Source organism: Hypanus sabinus, chromosome 1 (assembly GCF_030144855.1).
Source record: "Hypanus sabinus isolate sHypSab1 chromosome 1, sHypSab1.hap1, whole genome shotgun sequence".
In the NCBI taxonomy this organism is placed as follows: Eukaryota; Metazoa; Chordata; class Chondrichthyes; order Myliobatiformes; family Dasyatidae; genus Hypanus; species Hypanus sabinus.
Genome location: NC_082706.1, coordinates 209,005,136 through 209,022,092, shown reverse-complemented (window position 1 = coordinate 209,022,092; position 16,957 = coordinate 209,005,136). Strand labels below are relative to the sequence as shown.

General features: G+C 44.1%; 1 protein-coding gene across 3 annotated transcripts in view; it reads right to left on the bottom strand.

The window, feature by feature from the left end:
* The window catches only part of rnf41l (ring finger protein 41, like), a 55,816-nt gene that overhangs the window by 38,597 nt on the left and 262 nt on the right, over positions 1-16,957 (bottom strand). Inside the window, exons 2-4 of one of the 3 annotated variants that reach the window (XM_059985028.1) lie at positions 15,625-15,687; positions 7,486-7,566; positions 4,687-4,893 (exon numbers count right to left, since the gene is read on the bottom strand). In XM_059985028.1, the coding sequence (XP_059841011.1) occupies positions 4,687-4,892 (206 nt within the window). In that variant the 5' untranslated portion in view covers position 4,893; positions 7,486-7,566; positions 15,625-15,687. Of the gene's footprint in view, positions 1-4,686; positions 4,894-7,485; positions 7,567-15,624; positions 16,224-16,957 lie in introns of those variants that run through there. The other 2 variants (XM_059985014.1, XM_059985019.1) reach the window with 2 other exon arrangements.

The window sequence follows — 16,957 nt, the reverse complement described above, 5'->3', positions numbered from 1 at the left end:
ACATAGAAAATAGGTGCAGGAGTAGGCCATTCCGCCCTTTGGGCCTGCACCGCCATTCAGTATGATCACGGCTGATCATCCAACTCAGAACCCTGTACCTGCTTTCTCTCCATACCCCCTGATCCCTTTAGCCACAAGGGCCATATCTAACTTCCTCTTAAATATAGCCAATGAACCGGCCTCAACTGTTTCCTGTGGCAGAGAATTCCACAGATTCACCACTCTCTGTGTGAAGAAGTTTTTCCTCATTTCAGTCCTAAAAGGCTTCCCCTTTGTCCTTAAACTGTGACCCCTCGTTCTGGACATCCCCAACATCGGAAACAATCTTCCCGCATCTAGCCTGTCCAATCCCTTTAGAATTTTATACGTTTCAATAAGATCCCCCCTCAATCTTCTAAATTCCAGTGAGTATAAGCCTAGTCGATCCAGTCTTTCTTCATATGAAAGTCCTGCCATCCCAGGAATCAACCTGGTGAACCTTCTCTGTACTCCCTCTATAGCAAGAATGTCTTTCCTCAGATTAGGGGACCAAAACTGCACACAATATTCTAGGTGCGGTCTCACCAAGGCCTTGTACAACTGCAGTAGAACCTCCCTGCTCCTGTACTCAAATCCTTTTGCTATGAATGCCAACATACCATTTGCCTTTTTCACCGCCTGCTGTACCTGCATGCCCACCTTCAATGACTGGTGTACAATGACACCCAGGTCTCGTTGCATCTCCCCTTTTCCTAATCAGCCACCGTTCAGATAATAATCTGTTTTCCTGTTCTTGCAATCAAAGTGGATAACCTCACATTAAATTGCATCTGCCATGAATTTGCCCACTCACCTAACCTATCCAAGTCACCCTGCATCCTCCTAGCATCCTCCTCACAGCTAACACCGCCGCCCAGCTGCGTGTCATCCGCAAACTTGCAGATGCCGCATTTAATTCCCTCGTCTAAATCATTAATATATATTGTAATCAACTGGGGTCCCAGCACTGAGCCTTGCAGTACCCCACTAGTCACTGCCTGCCATTCTGAAAAGGTCCTGTTTACTCCCACTCTTTGCTTCCTGTCTGCCAACCAATTCTCTATCCACATCAATAGCATACCCCCAATACTGTGTGCTTTAAGTTTGCACACTAATCTCCTGTGTGGGACCTTGTCAAAAGCCTTTTGAAAATCTAAATATACCACATCCACTGGCTCTCCCCTATGCACTCTACTAGCTACATCTTCAAAAAATTCTATAAGATTCATCAGACATGATTTTCCTTTCACAAATCCATGATGACTTTGTCTGATGATTTCACCTCTTTCCAAATGTGCTGTTATCACATCTTTGATAACCAACTCTAGCATTTTCCCCACCACCGATGTCAGACTAACTGGTCTATAATTCCCCAGTTTCTCTCTCCCTCCTTTTTTAAAAAGTGGGGTTACATTAGCCATCCTCCAATCCTCAGGAACTAATCCAGAATCTAAGGAGTTTTGAAAAATTATCGCTAATGCATCCACTATTTCTTGGGCTACTTCCTTAAGCACTCTGGGATGCAGACCATCTGGCCCTGGGGATTTATTTGCCTTTAATCCCTTCAATTTACCTAACACCACTTCCCTACTAACATGTATTTCCCTCAGTTCCTCCATCTCACTAGACCATCGGTCCCTTACTATTTCTGGAAGATTATTTATGTCCTCTTCAGTGAAGACAGAACCAAAGTAGTTATTCAATTGGTTTGCCATGTCTTTGTTCCCTATGATCAATTCACCTGTTTCTGACTGTAAAGGACCTACATTTGTCTTGACCAATCTTTTTCTTTTCACGTATCTATAAAAGCTTTTACAGTCATTTTTTATGTTCCCTGCCAGCTTTCTCTCATAATCTTTTTTCCCTTTCCTAATTAAGCCCTTTGTCCTCCTCTGCTGGTCTCTGAATTTCTCCCAGTCCTCAGGTGTGCCACTTTTTTTTTTGCTAATTTATATGTTTCTTCTTTGGACTTGATACCATCCCTAATTTCCCTTGTCAGACATGGGTGCACTACCTTACCCGGTTTATTCTTTTGCCAAACTGGGATGAACAATTGTTGTAGTTCATCCATGCAATCTTTAAATGCTTGCCATTGCATATCCACCGTCAACCCTTGAAGTATCATTTGCCAGTCTATCTTAGCTAATTCACGTCTCATACCTTCAAAGTTACCCTTCTTTAAGTTCAGAACCTTTGTTTCTGAATTAACTATGTCACTCTCCATCTTAATGAAGAATTCCACCATATTATGGTCACTCTTACCCAAGGGGCCTCGCACGACAAGATTGCTAACTAACCCTTCCTCATTGCTCAATACCCAATCTAGAATGGCCTGCTCTCTAGTTGGTTCCTCAACATGTTGGTTCAGAAAACCATCCTGCATACATTCCAAGAAATCCTCTTCCTCAGCACCCTTACCAATTTGGTTCACCCAATCTATATGTAAATTGAAGTCACCCATTATAACTACTGTTCCTTTATTGCACACATTTCTAATTTCCTGTTTAATGCCATCCCCAACTTCACTACTATTTTAGGTGGCCTGTACACAACTCCCACCAGCGTTTTCTGCCCCTTAGTGTTATGCAGCTCTATCCATATCGATTCCACATCCTCCAGGCTAATGTCCTTCCTTTCTATTGCATTAATCTCCTCTCTAACCAGCAATGCTACCCAATGTAATGGCGGGAAGAGAGGCCCCAATGATGATCTCAGCTGACTTCACTGTCCACTGCAGGGTCTTGCGATCCAAGGTGGTGCAATTTCCGAACCAGACAATGATGCAGCTGCTCAGGATGCTCTCGATACATCGTCTGTAGAATGTGGTGAGGATGGGGGGGGGGGGGGGGGGGGTGGGAGATGGACTTTCCTCAGCCTCCACTGACAGTATTGTGAGAGTAAACACAAAGTACACTGTAGATGCTGAGGTCAAATCAAGACGTACAAAAAAGCTGGATGAACTCACCAGCAGGTCGGGCAGCATCCGTTGAAAGAAGCAGTCAACATTTTGGGTCAAGACCCTTCGTCAAGACTACAGAAGGAGAGGGCAGGGGCCCTATAAAGAAGGTGGGGGGGAGAGTGGAAAACCAATCAGAGGTATTGTGTTCAGTTCTGGTCACCTCATTATAGGAAGGATGTGGAAGCTATGGAGAGGGTGCAGAGGAGATTTACCAGGATGTTGCCTGGTTTGGAGAACAAGTCATATGAAGCAAGGTTAGCAGAGCTGGGACTTTTCTCTCTGGAGCACAGAAGAATGAGAGGGGACTTGATAGAGGTCTACAAGATTATGAGAGGCACAGACAGGGTGGATAGGGTGCCCTGTTTCCCAGGGCACCAATAGCAAACACCAGAGGGCAAATGTACAAAATTACAGGAGGGAAGTTTAGGGGAGACATCAGGGGTAAGTGTTTCTTTTCACACAGAGGGTTGTGAGTGCCTGGAATGACTTGCCAGGGATGGTGGTGGAGGCTAAAACATTATGGGTATTTAACAGCCTCTTGGACAGGCACATGGGTGAAAGAAAAATAGAGGGTTATGAGGTAGTGTGGGTTTCGTACTTTTTTTTAAGGACTTTATGGGTCGGCACAACATGAAAGGCTGAAGGGCCTGTACTGTGCTGTAGTGTTCTATGGTTTGCAGAAAGTAGAGACGCTGCTGGGCTTTCTTGGCTATGGAGCTGGTGTTGAGGGACCAGGTGAAATTCTCTGCCAGGTGAACACCAAGAAATCTGGTGCTCTAGCGATTTCAATGGAGGAGCCGTCAATGTTCAGCAGGGAGTGATCACTCCGTGCTCTCCTGAAGTCAAGAACCATATCTTTTGTTTTGTTCACATTCAGAGACAGGTTGTTGGCTCTGCACCAATCTGTTAGCCGCTGCACCTCCTCTCTCTATGTCGACGCATCGTTCTTGCTGATGAGACCCATCACGGTTGTGACATCGGCAAACTTAATGATGTGATTCAAGCTGTGTATTGCTGCACAGTCATGGGTCAGCAGAGTGAACAGCAGTGGACTGAGCACACAGCCCTGGGGGGGGGGGGGGGGGGCCCTGTGCTCAGTGTCATGGTGTTGGGAGATGCTGCTCCCGATCCGAACCGACTGCGGTCTCCCAGTCAGGAAGTCTAGTAATCAGTTGCAGAGGGAGGTGCTCAGGCCCCAGCAGTTCCAGCTTTCCAATCAAGTGCTGAGGAATGATTGTGTTGAATGCTGAACTGAAGTCTATGAACAGCATTCGAACTACGAAAAATTTGAAGGTATCACCAATTATCTTGAGCATTACAATGAAAACATAGATTTGGAGAATGCAATTATCGAACTCATTGTATGGAGACAGTTTATTATCTGCACTAGGGATCAGTGCTGATCAAAGGAATCAAAAGTCAATCAAAAGAACATGGCAGTGTGCACTGGATGAATTCCTCCATCGATAACTACTTGGAACTAATACACAGTTTTATAGTACTATAGTAGTATTAGCAGTGTTTTAATTTGTTCTTTCATTTAAATCTATAATTTATTACTCACTGAGATAGTAGTTTGTCTTTTTTTTTTAAACACCTTTTTAACCACCTTCATTAAACTTTGGCTAATTGGGCCAAAATATACTGGTCCTGATTTGTCCCAATTAACTGGAATCCATTATATTATCAATTGCAGTGTGGAAAATTACCTGAATAGTGGTCGAAGCATGGATGTGTCCAGGGTCTGCCGATCTTCGGGGCAGTTATGGTTCTGTATGAGCCACCCATGAATACATGATGTACAGAAGGCGTGCTCACATGGAGCCTGTAATGGATTCTCCAACACATCTCGGCAAATGCAACACAAAAGACCTTCGTTTACATAGCCGATAAATCGTTCAATATCATATCCCATTCTATCGCAGAAAACATGAGTTAAATGTTAAGATAACACACACAAAATGCTGGTGGAACACAGCAGGCCAGGCAGCATCTATAAGGAGAAGGACTGTTGATGTTTTGGGCCGAGACCCTTCGTCAGGATGTTAAATGTTAAGATCATAAGACCATAAGACACAGGAGCAGAATTAGGTCATCCGGCCCATCGAGTCAGCTCTGCCTTTCAATCAGGGCTGATCCTTTCTTTTCTCCTCCTCAACCCCAGTTTCCAGCTTTCTCCCTGTGACCTTTGATGCCATGTCCAATCAAGAACCTATCAATCTCTGCTTAAAATACACCCAACAACCTGGCCTCTACAGCTGCATGTGGCAACAAATTCCACAAATTCACCACCCTTTGGTGAGATATAAGTAAGTGTAACACCCTGGGAAAGGACTCACTGCTAATGTAATGGTCTTTCTGTGGAAGCACTGTTTGGGTTATGGTTAGAGATAATGGGTGCTTTGGAATGAGAGCAGTCCTATGAGGGAAGTGTGTTTTTGTGCTGTGTGCCTGAGAGCGAGGTGACCTGGGTCTTTTGTTCGGCAAGAGATGGAGAGAAAAGATGCCAGAAAGGAGAGGTTGTAGACACCAGCAAGGAGTGGACTTGGAGTGGGGCCAGGAGACGACGAAGCCTGGGGAAATCGATTGGCGAAAGGGAAACCATGAGCTCCAACTTGTGTAAATTAGACCGTTTCATTAAAATGGGTCTTTTTTTTTGTTTTTCTTTACTAACCCTTTAGTCAAATTAAGAATAACAAAGCTAAATCGTTTAATTGCATATGGTGTACTGTCTGTTATTTCATGGTACTGATTTGTAACAGGGTAACAAATATACAGCATCCACACAAACAGGAGGTTTTGCAAATCAATTTCACACGTTTGGTGGAGCCAGAGATTGTCTTCCCTAGAATTACGCAGCCGACAGAACCTGAGGGTTACATAAACAATTTACATTTTTAAAAAATACCATTGAATAAAACAGAAGGATGGAACTTACATCAGAGGGATATGGGAACAGCGGTGCATACTTCCTTGAAAGTGGCATCACAGGTAGATAGGGTCATAAAGAAAGCTTTTAGCACATTGGCCTTCATAGGGTATTTCTATATTGAGTACAGAAATTGGAATGTTATGTTGAAATTGTGTAAGAAGTTGCAGAGGCCTAACTTTGGGTATTGTGTGCTATTTTGGTCACCCACCTACAATAAAGATGCTAATATTGAAAGAGTACAGAGAAAATTTACAAGGATGTTGCTAGGAAGGGATGACCTAAGTTATAGGGAATATTCCCCAGAGCACAGAAGAACGAGGGGAGATTTGATAGTATTCAAAATTATGAGGAGTATAGATAGTGGAAAAAGCCTGCTTGCTTTTTATTGCCCTTGTTTTTATTGCCATATGATGGAACTTGCCCTGAGTTTGTAGAGATCATAGGTCAAGGGTGAAAGATGAAACCTTTAAGGGGAACAGGAGGGGAACCTCTTCACTCTTAGGGTGGTGAGCGTGTGGAACAAGCTGCCAGTGGAAATGGTAATGCAGGTTTGATTTCAGCACTTGAGAGAAATTTGGATAGGTACAGGGATAGGAGTGGTCTGGAAGACTACAGTCTGAATGCAGGTTGATGGGACTACGCAGATTAATAGTTCAGCATGGACTAGATGGGCCAAAGGGCCTGTTTCTGTCCTGTAGTGTTCTGACTCTAAAACCATAGAATTTTGTTCTGAATAATACATTTAATTTACACATCAAAAATTATCCCAAATATCCAACATTCAGCCAGAAAAATATCCACAATTTTACAGACTTCATAAATGTTATTGTGTAAAGCAGCAAGTGGAATCCTTATTTAGAATATAAAATAAAAATTATTCCATAAGACCTTAATACATAGAGTAGAATTTGCCATGGAGAGGGGAAATTGTGCCTACCCCGTGCACACTCGTAATTTGCATCTCTTATTCATAATCCGCAGTGTTTAGCCAAGATTATTTTTTTAGTTCCTTGGTTGGTTTGGGAGAAGATGAGATAATTGAATGCATGAACAGGTTTGCAGTGACTTAAAAAATAGTATACTTTGGAAGAATTTCACTGAGACATCAACATTTCTGGTCTGTGGATCTGCTGAGGAAGTCTAAGGCCCAGTTTCTACGAGTCCAAGTTCCACTGGAGGCTGGTGACCAAAGACAACTTATCCTGAGTTAGAGAAGTGTGTGTACGGAATCTTGTTGTGTTGTTCTGCCGAACATTGTGGACATGTTATGTTGGTGCCAGAACGTGAGGCACCACTTGTGGGCTGCCCCCAGCAAATCCCTGGGAGTGTTGGTTGTTAATGTAATGACACACATGATAAATAAATAAATCCGAATCTGAAGTATTACTCATGACTATATTTTCAAAACTAATATCCCCTATTTAATGCACTTGATTACATTGCTTCCAGACTTAGAACAGTTTTACATTTAATGTGATTGCCAGACATTCAGAAGCATTGAGAATGATGAAAAATTGAACAATTAACTGTTACCCATTTAAGTAATTCATAACACCGTACAATAAAGCTTACTTACCCAGATCCTTCACAACTATTCCTCACCAATGAGATTGACAAGAGTTGCTACTCCCACTTTGTATCGGTTCTGTGAACAAGGCTGCAAGATACAACATTCATATAACCATATAACAATTACAGTACAGAAACAGGCCATCTCAGCCCTTCTAGTCCATGCCAAACGCTTACTCTCACCTAGTCCCACTGGCCCGCATTCAGCTCATAACCCTCCATTCCTTTCCTGTCCATATATCTATCCAATTTTACTTTAAATGACAATACCGAACCTGCCTCTACCACTCCTACTGGAAGCTCATTCCACACAGCTACCACTCTGAGTAAAGAAAGTCCCTCTCGAGTTACCCTTAAACCTTTTCCCCCCTAACTCTCAACTCATGTCCTCTTGTTTGAATCTCCCCTACTCTCAATGGAAAAAGCCTATCCACGTCAACTCTATCCATCCCCCTCATAATTTTAAATACCTCTATCAAGTTCCCCCTCAACCTTCTATGCTCCAAAGAATAAAGACCTAACTTGTTCAACCCTTCCCTGTAACTTAGGTGCTTATTCAATTCTTTTTGTAACTCTCGTTCTCCTTTACAACTGTGATATACATAGAACATATCAGCACAGTACAGGCCCTTTGGCCCACAATGTTGCAGCAACCTTCAAACTTACTACAAGTATCTGTGCTGTACCTCTTTATGATTATCAATCTTACCCTTCTCTCCTCTGTGGCCCTCATATTTCTATCATCTATGTGTCTAAGAGTTTCTTAAATGCCCCTAATGTATCTTCCTTTACCACCACCTACAGGCATTCCACGCTCTCATCATGTAAAATTTACCTCTGATGGCCCCCCCTATACTTTCCACCAATTACTTTAAAATTATGCTCCTCGTATTAACCATTTCTGCCCTGGAAAAAAATCTGAGGCTATCTACTGGTATGTATATTACAACTCCTGTTATTTTCCTTTGTACGACCTCAATGCACCTCAATGAATTGAACTGTACAAACAATAGCATGACTGGATTTTCACTGCACCCTTGCTTGGTACGTGACAAAAATCAAACAATTTATTACAAAAGTACCAACACTTTAATAATGAAGAGCTCTCAGGAATTTACTATAATTTCTGCTCTTATGCTGTTCTTCATCTCATGTTCTCGATATTTATTGCTTATTCAGTATTATTTTGTTTTTCTTTTTGTACAGTTTGTTGTTTTTTGCACGTTGGTTGTTTGTCCTTTTCGTATACAGTTTTTCTATTGTGTTTCTTTGTAGTTAATGCGAATGCCCATAAGAAAATTCTGCTCCCGTGTCTTATGTCATTTGGTCCATCGAGCCTACTCCACCATTCCATAATGGCTGATTATTACCCCTCTCAACCCCATTCTCCCGCCTTCTCCCCATAACATTTGATAATAAATTTAAACATTTCTTACTAAGATTACCAACAGGGTTTTACTTATCCAACAATGTCCCATACTGAAAATATTGTCTTAACTTTCCTTCCCATCTACTTCCTGCATGAATCTACAACCAGACACAGCCTTATCCCATCATCTCTCAAACTGAAAGGACCATCTTCTACATTCCTACCTCTCTCCATTATCTCTTCTCTTTACTCTCCCCTATCCTAGAAATCAGCACATCACCTTCGCCTTCCTCCCTCTGGTACCCTGTCTCCTTTCCCTTATTCCTGGACTTTCAGGACATCTCCTCTTTTCATTACTACCATTAAGGTGGTGGTACAGGAGCCTGGAGCCTGATAGTGGTGTTTTGCAGGGGTCAATGTTACGACTGGTTCTTTTTATGTTGACTTGGACAGCTTTGTGGCCAAGTTTGCAGATGGTACAAAGACCAATTGCTGGGCAGGTAGTGTTGACGAAGCAAGGAGTCTACACAAGGACTTGAAGAATAGGCAAAGAAGTGGCAGATGGATTACAGTGTTGGGAAGCATACAGTCATGTACTTTGACAAATCAACTTCCCCCCCCCCCCCCCCGGAGTTCTTTTACCTTAAGCTCTCTAACTAATTCCAATTCATTGCACAACACCCAATCCAGAATAGCTGATCCTCTAGTGGGCTCAACCACCAGCTGTTCTAAAAAGCCATCTCGTAGGCATTCTAGACATTTTCCCTTCTTGGGATCCAGCACCAGTCTGATTTTCCCAATCTACTTCATATTGAAATTTCCCTGACTATTGTAACATTGTCCCTTTGGCATGCATTTTGTATCTCCCATTATAATTGGTAGACTACATCCTTACTACTCTTTGGGGATCTGTATATAACTCCCATCAGGGTCCTTTTACCCACGCAGTTCCTTAGCTCTATCCACAATGATTCACCACCTTCCAATCTTATGTCAACTCTTTCTAATGATTTGATTTCATTTCTTACCAGCAGAGCAACACCGCCCCCTCTGCCTACCCTGCTGTCCTTTGGATACAACATGTATCCTTGGACATTAAGCTCTCAGCTATAATCTTTTTACAGCCATGACTACATCATAAATGCCAATCTGTAACTGTTCGCTGACCTTATTCCATATACTTTATGCATTCAAATATAACACCTTCAATCCTGTATCATTCCTCTTTGATTTTGTCTACCTCTTACATTGCATCTCATCCTGTTGACTGCAGTTTTGTCCTATCAACAGCCTCTCCTCACTACACAGTCTCTGTAAACCACCCATCTCATCCTCAGCATGATCACTCCAGTTCTCATCAAATTAGTTTAAACCCTCCTAAACAGCTCCAGCAAACCTGCCAACAAATATATTGGTCCCCCTGATGTTCAGGTGTAACTCGTCATTTGTACAGGTTACACCTTCCGCAGAAGAGATCCCAATGATCCATACATCTGAACCCTGCCTTCTGCACCAGTTTCCCAGCCACACATTCACCTGCCAGATCATCATATTCTTCCCTTCACTGGCACAAACAGCAATCTACAGATTACTACCCTAGAGGTCCTGTTTCTCAGCTTTCTACCTTGCTACCCACAGTCTCTCTTCAGGTTGTCCTCACCTTGTCTACCCATTAATCCCTCTCTCCCTTGAGAATGCCATGGACCCGATCTGTGACAGCAATGATCCTGATACCTAGATGGCAATGTACTATTTGGGCGTCTCTTCTGTGCCAACAGAAACTCAGCTCTGTTCCTGTGACGAAGATACCTCCTATCAACACAACAGTCCCCTTCACCTCTCTGCTCTTCTGAGCCACAGCTCCAGACTCAGTGTCAGAGCCCTGATCACTGTGGCTCCTCCCGGTAGGTGGTCCCCCTCAACAGTACAACACCATAAATCTTAGGAGCCGAATTAGGCCAAACAGCTCATCGAGTCTGCTCTGCCATTCCATCATGGCTGATCCCAGATTCCACTCAACCCTATAAACCTGCCTTTTTGCCACATCCTTTGATGTTCTGACCAAACAGAACACTATCAACTTCTGCCTTAAATATACCTACAGACTTGGCCTCCACTGCAGTCTAAGGCAGCACAGATTCACCACTCTTTGGCTAAAATAGTTCCACCTTACTTCTGTTCTAAAAGGTCACCACTTAATTTTGAGGCTGTGCCTCTTGTCCTGGATACCCCACCATAGGGAATATCCTCTCTATATCCACCTTATATAGCTCTTTCAACATTTGGTAGGTTTCAATCTTCTAAATTCCAGTGAGTACAGGCCAAAATCTGCCACACACACTTTCATATGTTAATCCCTTCAGTCCCAGAATCATCCTTGTAAACCTCCTCTAGACTCTCTCTGATGACAACACATCCTTTCTGAGATATGGGGCCCAAAACTCCAAGTGCAGCCTGACTTAGGTCTTATAAAGGCTCAGCATTATCTCCTTGCTTTTATATTCTATTCCCTTTGAAATAAATGCCAATATTGCATTTGTCTTCTTTACCACAGACTCAGCATATAAGTGAACCTTCTGAGAGTCTTGTACAAGGACTCCCAAGACCCTTTGCACCTCTGATGTTTGAACCTTCTCCCCATTTAGATAATAGTGCACACTATTGTTCTTTTTACCAAAATGCATTATTGTATATCTCCTAACACTGTATTCCATCTACCACTTTTTTGCCTATTCTTCCAATTTGTCCAAGTCCTGCTGCAATCGCATTGCTTCCTCAGCACTACCTACCCCACCACCTGTCTTCATATCATCCATAAACTTTGCCACAAAGCCATCAATTCCATTATCCAAATCACTGACAAACAATGTGAAAAATAGCGGTCCCAATACCATCCCAAGGAACACCAGTAGTCACTGGCAGCCAATTAGAAAAGGCCACTTTTATTCCCACTCGCTGCCTCCTGCCAGCCAACCATTCCGCTATCCATGCCAGTAACTTTCCTGTAACGCCGTAGGGTTTTATCTTGTTAAGCAGCCTCATGTGTGGCACCTTATCAAACACCTTCTGAAAATCCAAGTAAATGACATCTACTGACTCCTTTGAAGAACTCCAACAGCTTTATCAGGCAAGATTTCCCTTTACAGAACCCATGTTGACTTTGACTTATTTTATCATTGGTCTCCTAGTACCCTGAAACCTCACCCTTAATAATAGATGCCTACTTTCCTAACTACTGAGGTTAGGCTAACAGGCCTATAGTTATAATTTCCTTTTATTTGCTTTCCTTCTTTTTTAGAGTGGAGTGACATTTGCAATTTTCCAGTCCTCTGGGACCATGCCAGAATCAAGTGAATCTTGAAAGATCATGACCGACGCATCCGTTATCTCTTCAGCAGCCTCTCTCAGGACTCTGGGATGCAGTCCATCTGGCCCAGGTGACTAACCCATCTTAGTTTGCCTCACACATTTTCCTTTGTAATAGCAAGGGCACTCACGCCTGCTCCCTGACACTCACAGGTCTCTGGCACACTGCTAGTGTCATCCAGTTAAGAAGGATCCAAAGTACCTATTCAGTTCATCTGCCATTTCTTTGTCCCCCATTACTACATCACCAGCATCATTTTCCAGTGGTCCAATATCAACTCTCACTTCCCTTTTACTCTTTATATAACTGAAAAAAACATTTAGTATCCTTCTTTATAGTACTGGCAGGCTTGCCCTCATATTTCATCTTTTCCCTTCTTATAGCTCTTTTAGTTGCTTTTTGTTGGATTTTAAAAGCTTCCCAATCATCCAACCTCCCATTCACTTTTGCTACCTTATAAGTCCTTTCCTTTTAGGCAGTCTTTAACTTCCTTTGTCAGCCACGGTTGCCTAGCCCTGCACCTTGAGAAGTTTTGGAGAGTTCTCTCCAGAGAGGGATTGGAGCAGACAATTTGGGATAACATTTAATTGGGGTAGGGGGAAATATGATGCTATTAGGCAGAAACTTGGGAGCATAAATTGGGAACTGACGTTCACAGGGAAATGGTTCAGGGAATATTGGCATAGCGTTCTGCATAGGTATGTTCCATCGAAGCAGGGGAAGGATGGTAGGGTAAAAAAACCATCGTATACAAATGTAGAAAATCTAGTTAAGGAAAAAAGCTTACGAAAGGTTCAAGAAACTAAGTACAGTTAGAGCTCTAGAAAATTACAAGGTTGCCAGGAAGGGGCTTAAGAATGAAGTTAGGAGAGCTAGAAAGGGATATGAGAAGGCCTTGGCAAGCAGGATTAAGGAAATCCCCAAGGCAATCTACAAGTATGTGAAGAACAAGAGGATGAGCCAAGTGAGAATTGGACCAATCATGTGCATGGAGTTGGAGGAGGTAGTGGAGGTACTTAATGAATACTTTGCTTCAGTATTCACCAGGGAAAAGGACCTTGGAAATTCTGGGGATGACTTACAAGGATGAAATGCTTGAGTGTATAAACATTAAGAAAGAGGATATACTGGAGCTTTTGAGAGAATTCGAAGGAGATTTACAAGGATGTTGTCTGGATTGGAGAGTGTGCCGTATGAGAATGGGTTGAGTGAACTTGGCCTTTTCTTTTTGGATCGACAGAGGATGAGGGGTGACCTGATTCAGATGACGAGAGGCACTGACTGTGTGGATAGCCAGAGGCTTTATCCTACGACTGAAATGGCTAACACGAGCAATTATGCTATGAATTCAATTTACGATCATTGTCTCCCAAAGGTTCCTTTATCTTAAACCCTCTAATAAAATCTGGATTATTACACATCACCCAATCCAAGTCAGCCTTTCCCCAGGTAGGCTCAAGCACAAACTGCTCTAAAAAGCCATCTCACAGGTATTCAATAAATTCCCAATCTTGCGATCTGACACCAACCTGATTTTACCAATCCCCTTGCATATTAAAGTCCTCCATTACATTTGTGACATTACCCTTATTGCACGCCTTTTCCAGCTCCCTTTGCAATCTCAACCCCATATCCTGGCTATTATTTGGAAGCCTATATACGATTCCCATAATGTCTTTTTCTACCCTTGCATTTTCTTAACTCCACCCACAAAGATTCAACATTCTCTGACCCTATGTCACCTCTTTCTAAAGATGTAATTCCGTCTCTTACCAACAGAGCCACACCACCACCTATGCCTTCCTGCCTGTCCTTTCAATACAAAGTATATCCTTATAGCCTTCTTCCAGACACGACTCAGTCATTCCCACATCATACTGACTAATCTCTATCTGCGCCACAAGTTTCTCCACCTAATTCCAAATGCTACTTGTATTTAAATACAGCACCTTCAGTCTCACATTTTTCACCATTCAGAATTTTGCTTCTGTTGTACAATTTAACTCTTTGCTCTGTCTGCATTTGTAACCATTGTCTTGTCTTTCCTTACATTCAGATTACATCCATCATCTACTTGGCTCCATCATACTGTCCCCATCCACCTGTCATATTAATTTAAACCACTCCCAACAGCTCTAGTAAACCTGCCTGCAAGAACATTGGTCCCCCTCGAATTCAATGCCACCGTCCCTTTTGTACAGGTCACACCTGCCCTAGAACCAGTCCCAACTATCCAGAAATCTGAATCCCTGCCCCCGGTCCAATTCTTCAGCTATGCATTTATCAGACACCTTATTCTACTCCATTCCTCACTGTCGTGCAGCACAGGCAGCAATCCTGAGATTACTACCCTTGAGGTCTTGCTTCTCAGCTCCTTCCTAACTCCCTGTATTGTTTTCAGGACCTTCTCCCTTTTCCTGCCCCAGTCATTGGTACCAATACGTACAACTTCTGGCTGCTCATCCTCCCATTTCAGGATAGCATGGACATGTTCACAAACATCGCGGACCCTGGCAACTACCATCCATGTTTCTTTCCCCGAGGCACACCACCGGTCACCGGCCTCCATGCAGAATATGACCTGTATACAACCACTCTTTGCCTTCTGTGGGCAAGCCAGTTCTGGATCCACAAAGCAATGTCCCCTTGGATCCCATGCTTCCTTACTTTCTCAATAAGCCTTACCAAATGCCTTGCAGAAATCCATGTACACCACAGATCTTCCTTCATCAATGTGTTTAGTCATATTCTCAAAAAATTCAATCAGGCTCGTAAGGCACGACCTACCCTTGGCAAAGCCATGCTGACTATCCCTAATAATATTATACCTCTCCAAATGTTCATAAATCCCGTCTCTCAGGATCTTCTCCATCAATTTCTGTATAAAAATGATTCTGTATAAAAAAGTATGCAAGGCAACTTTTTCACTGTAACTCAGTACAAGTGACAATACCAACAAATCTATCACCAAACACAGGCTTTGGAGTCAACAGTCACCAATAAACCCAACAAGGGATTCCGAAGTAATTACCAGAAGTATCAATACTTAATCATTACTTCATCATTACTTAATTAGCATTAGGTGAACATAGCCCAGTACATCACACAAACCAATCTTCCACCCTTGGACTCACTTTACACTGCATGCTGTCGGAGCAGTGCTGCCAGGATAATCAGGGACATGACCCACCCAGCCAACACACTTTTTGTCCCTCTTCCCTCCGGGAAAAGGTTCAGGAGCTTGAAGATTCGTATGGCCAGATTTGGGAACAGCTTCTTTCCAACTGTGATAAGACTGCTGAACGGATCCTGACCCGGATCTGGGCCGTACCTTCCAAATATCCGGACCTGACTTGCACTACCTTACTTTCCCTTTTCTATTTTCTAATTTAAATTTTTATTATACTTACTTTGATTTGTACTTCAGGGAGCGCGAAGTGCAGAATCAAATATCGCGAAGATGATTGTACGCTCTAGTATCAAATGTTTGGTGACAATAAAGTAAAGGTAGTTAACTACAGGAGCTAAACGTACAGAGAATAAAAGGGCTATGGTAGACAGAATTGAATAGATTTTTAAGCAGGAGTCTTCAACCCTTTGGTACATTCTCAATCATCCAGTATAGCCACAGTATCTACAATATCTATCTTGTAGATATCCATCAATATCTACAAGCTAGGGATTCATATATAACATGTGTAACCAACTCCCTCAGCATTACCAATCACTGACCAGCCAACCCTCTCCCAAGTCAAAATCTCACACTCGTTGACCCTCACACGGCACAACCCCTCCACTTGTAACTGTTCACACACACCCTCTCATCAGACACAACCTGTTACCCCTCACACACCCCCTGCCCAACACACAAATCCCCCACTCATTACCCCTTGCACAGCCCCTGCCCACCAGACACAATCCACCCCACTCGTTGTCCCTCACACCAGACATAAAAGCCACATTCGTTACCCCTCCACACACCCTCACACCAGACACAACCTTCCACAACACCCAACCATGTCTTCCCCCATGTCCACACCCGGTCACCCCTCGCCAGTCTCCCCCCACCCTGAAACGCCCCACACCCGGTCACCCCTCGCCAGTCTCCCCCCACCCTGAAACGCCCCACACCCGGTCACCCCTCGCCAGTCTCCCCCACACCCGGTCACCCCTCGCCAGTCTCCCCCCACACCCGGTCACCCCTCGCCAGTCTCCCCCACACCCGGTCACCCCTCGCCAGTCTCCCCCCACACCCGGTCACCCCTCGCCAGTCTCCCCCCACCCTGAAACGCCCCACACCCGGTCACCCCTCGCCAGTCTCCCCCACACCCGGTCACCCCTTGCCAGTCTCCCCCCACCCTGAAACGCCCCCACACCCGGTCACCCCTCGCCAGTCTCCCCCCACCCTGAAACGCCCCACACCCGGTCACCCCTCGCCAGTCTCCCCCCACCCTGAAACGCCCCACACCCGGTCACCCCTCGCCAGTCTCCCCCACACCCGGTCACCCCTCGCCAGTCTCCCCCACACCCGGTCACCCCTCGCCAGTCTCCCCCCACCCTGAAACGCCCCCACACCCGGTCACCCCTCGCCAGTCTCCCCCCACCCTGAAACGCCCCCACACCCGGTCACCCCTCGCCAGTCTCCCCCACACCCGGTCACCCCTCGCCAGTCTCCCGAACACCCGGTCACCCCTCGCCAGTCTCCCCCACACCCGGTCACCCCTCGCCAGTCTCCCGAACACC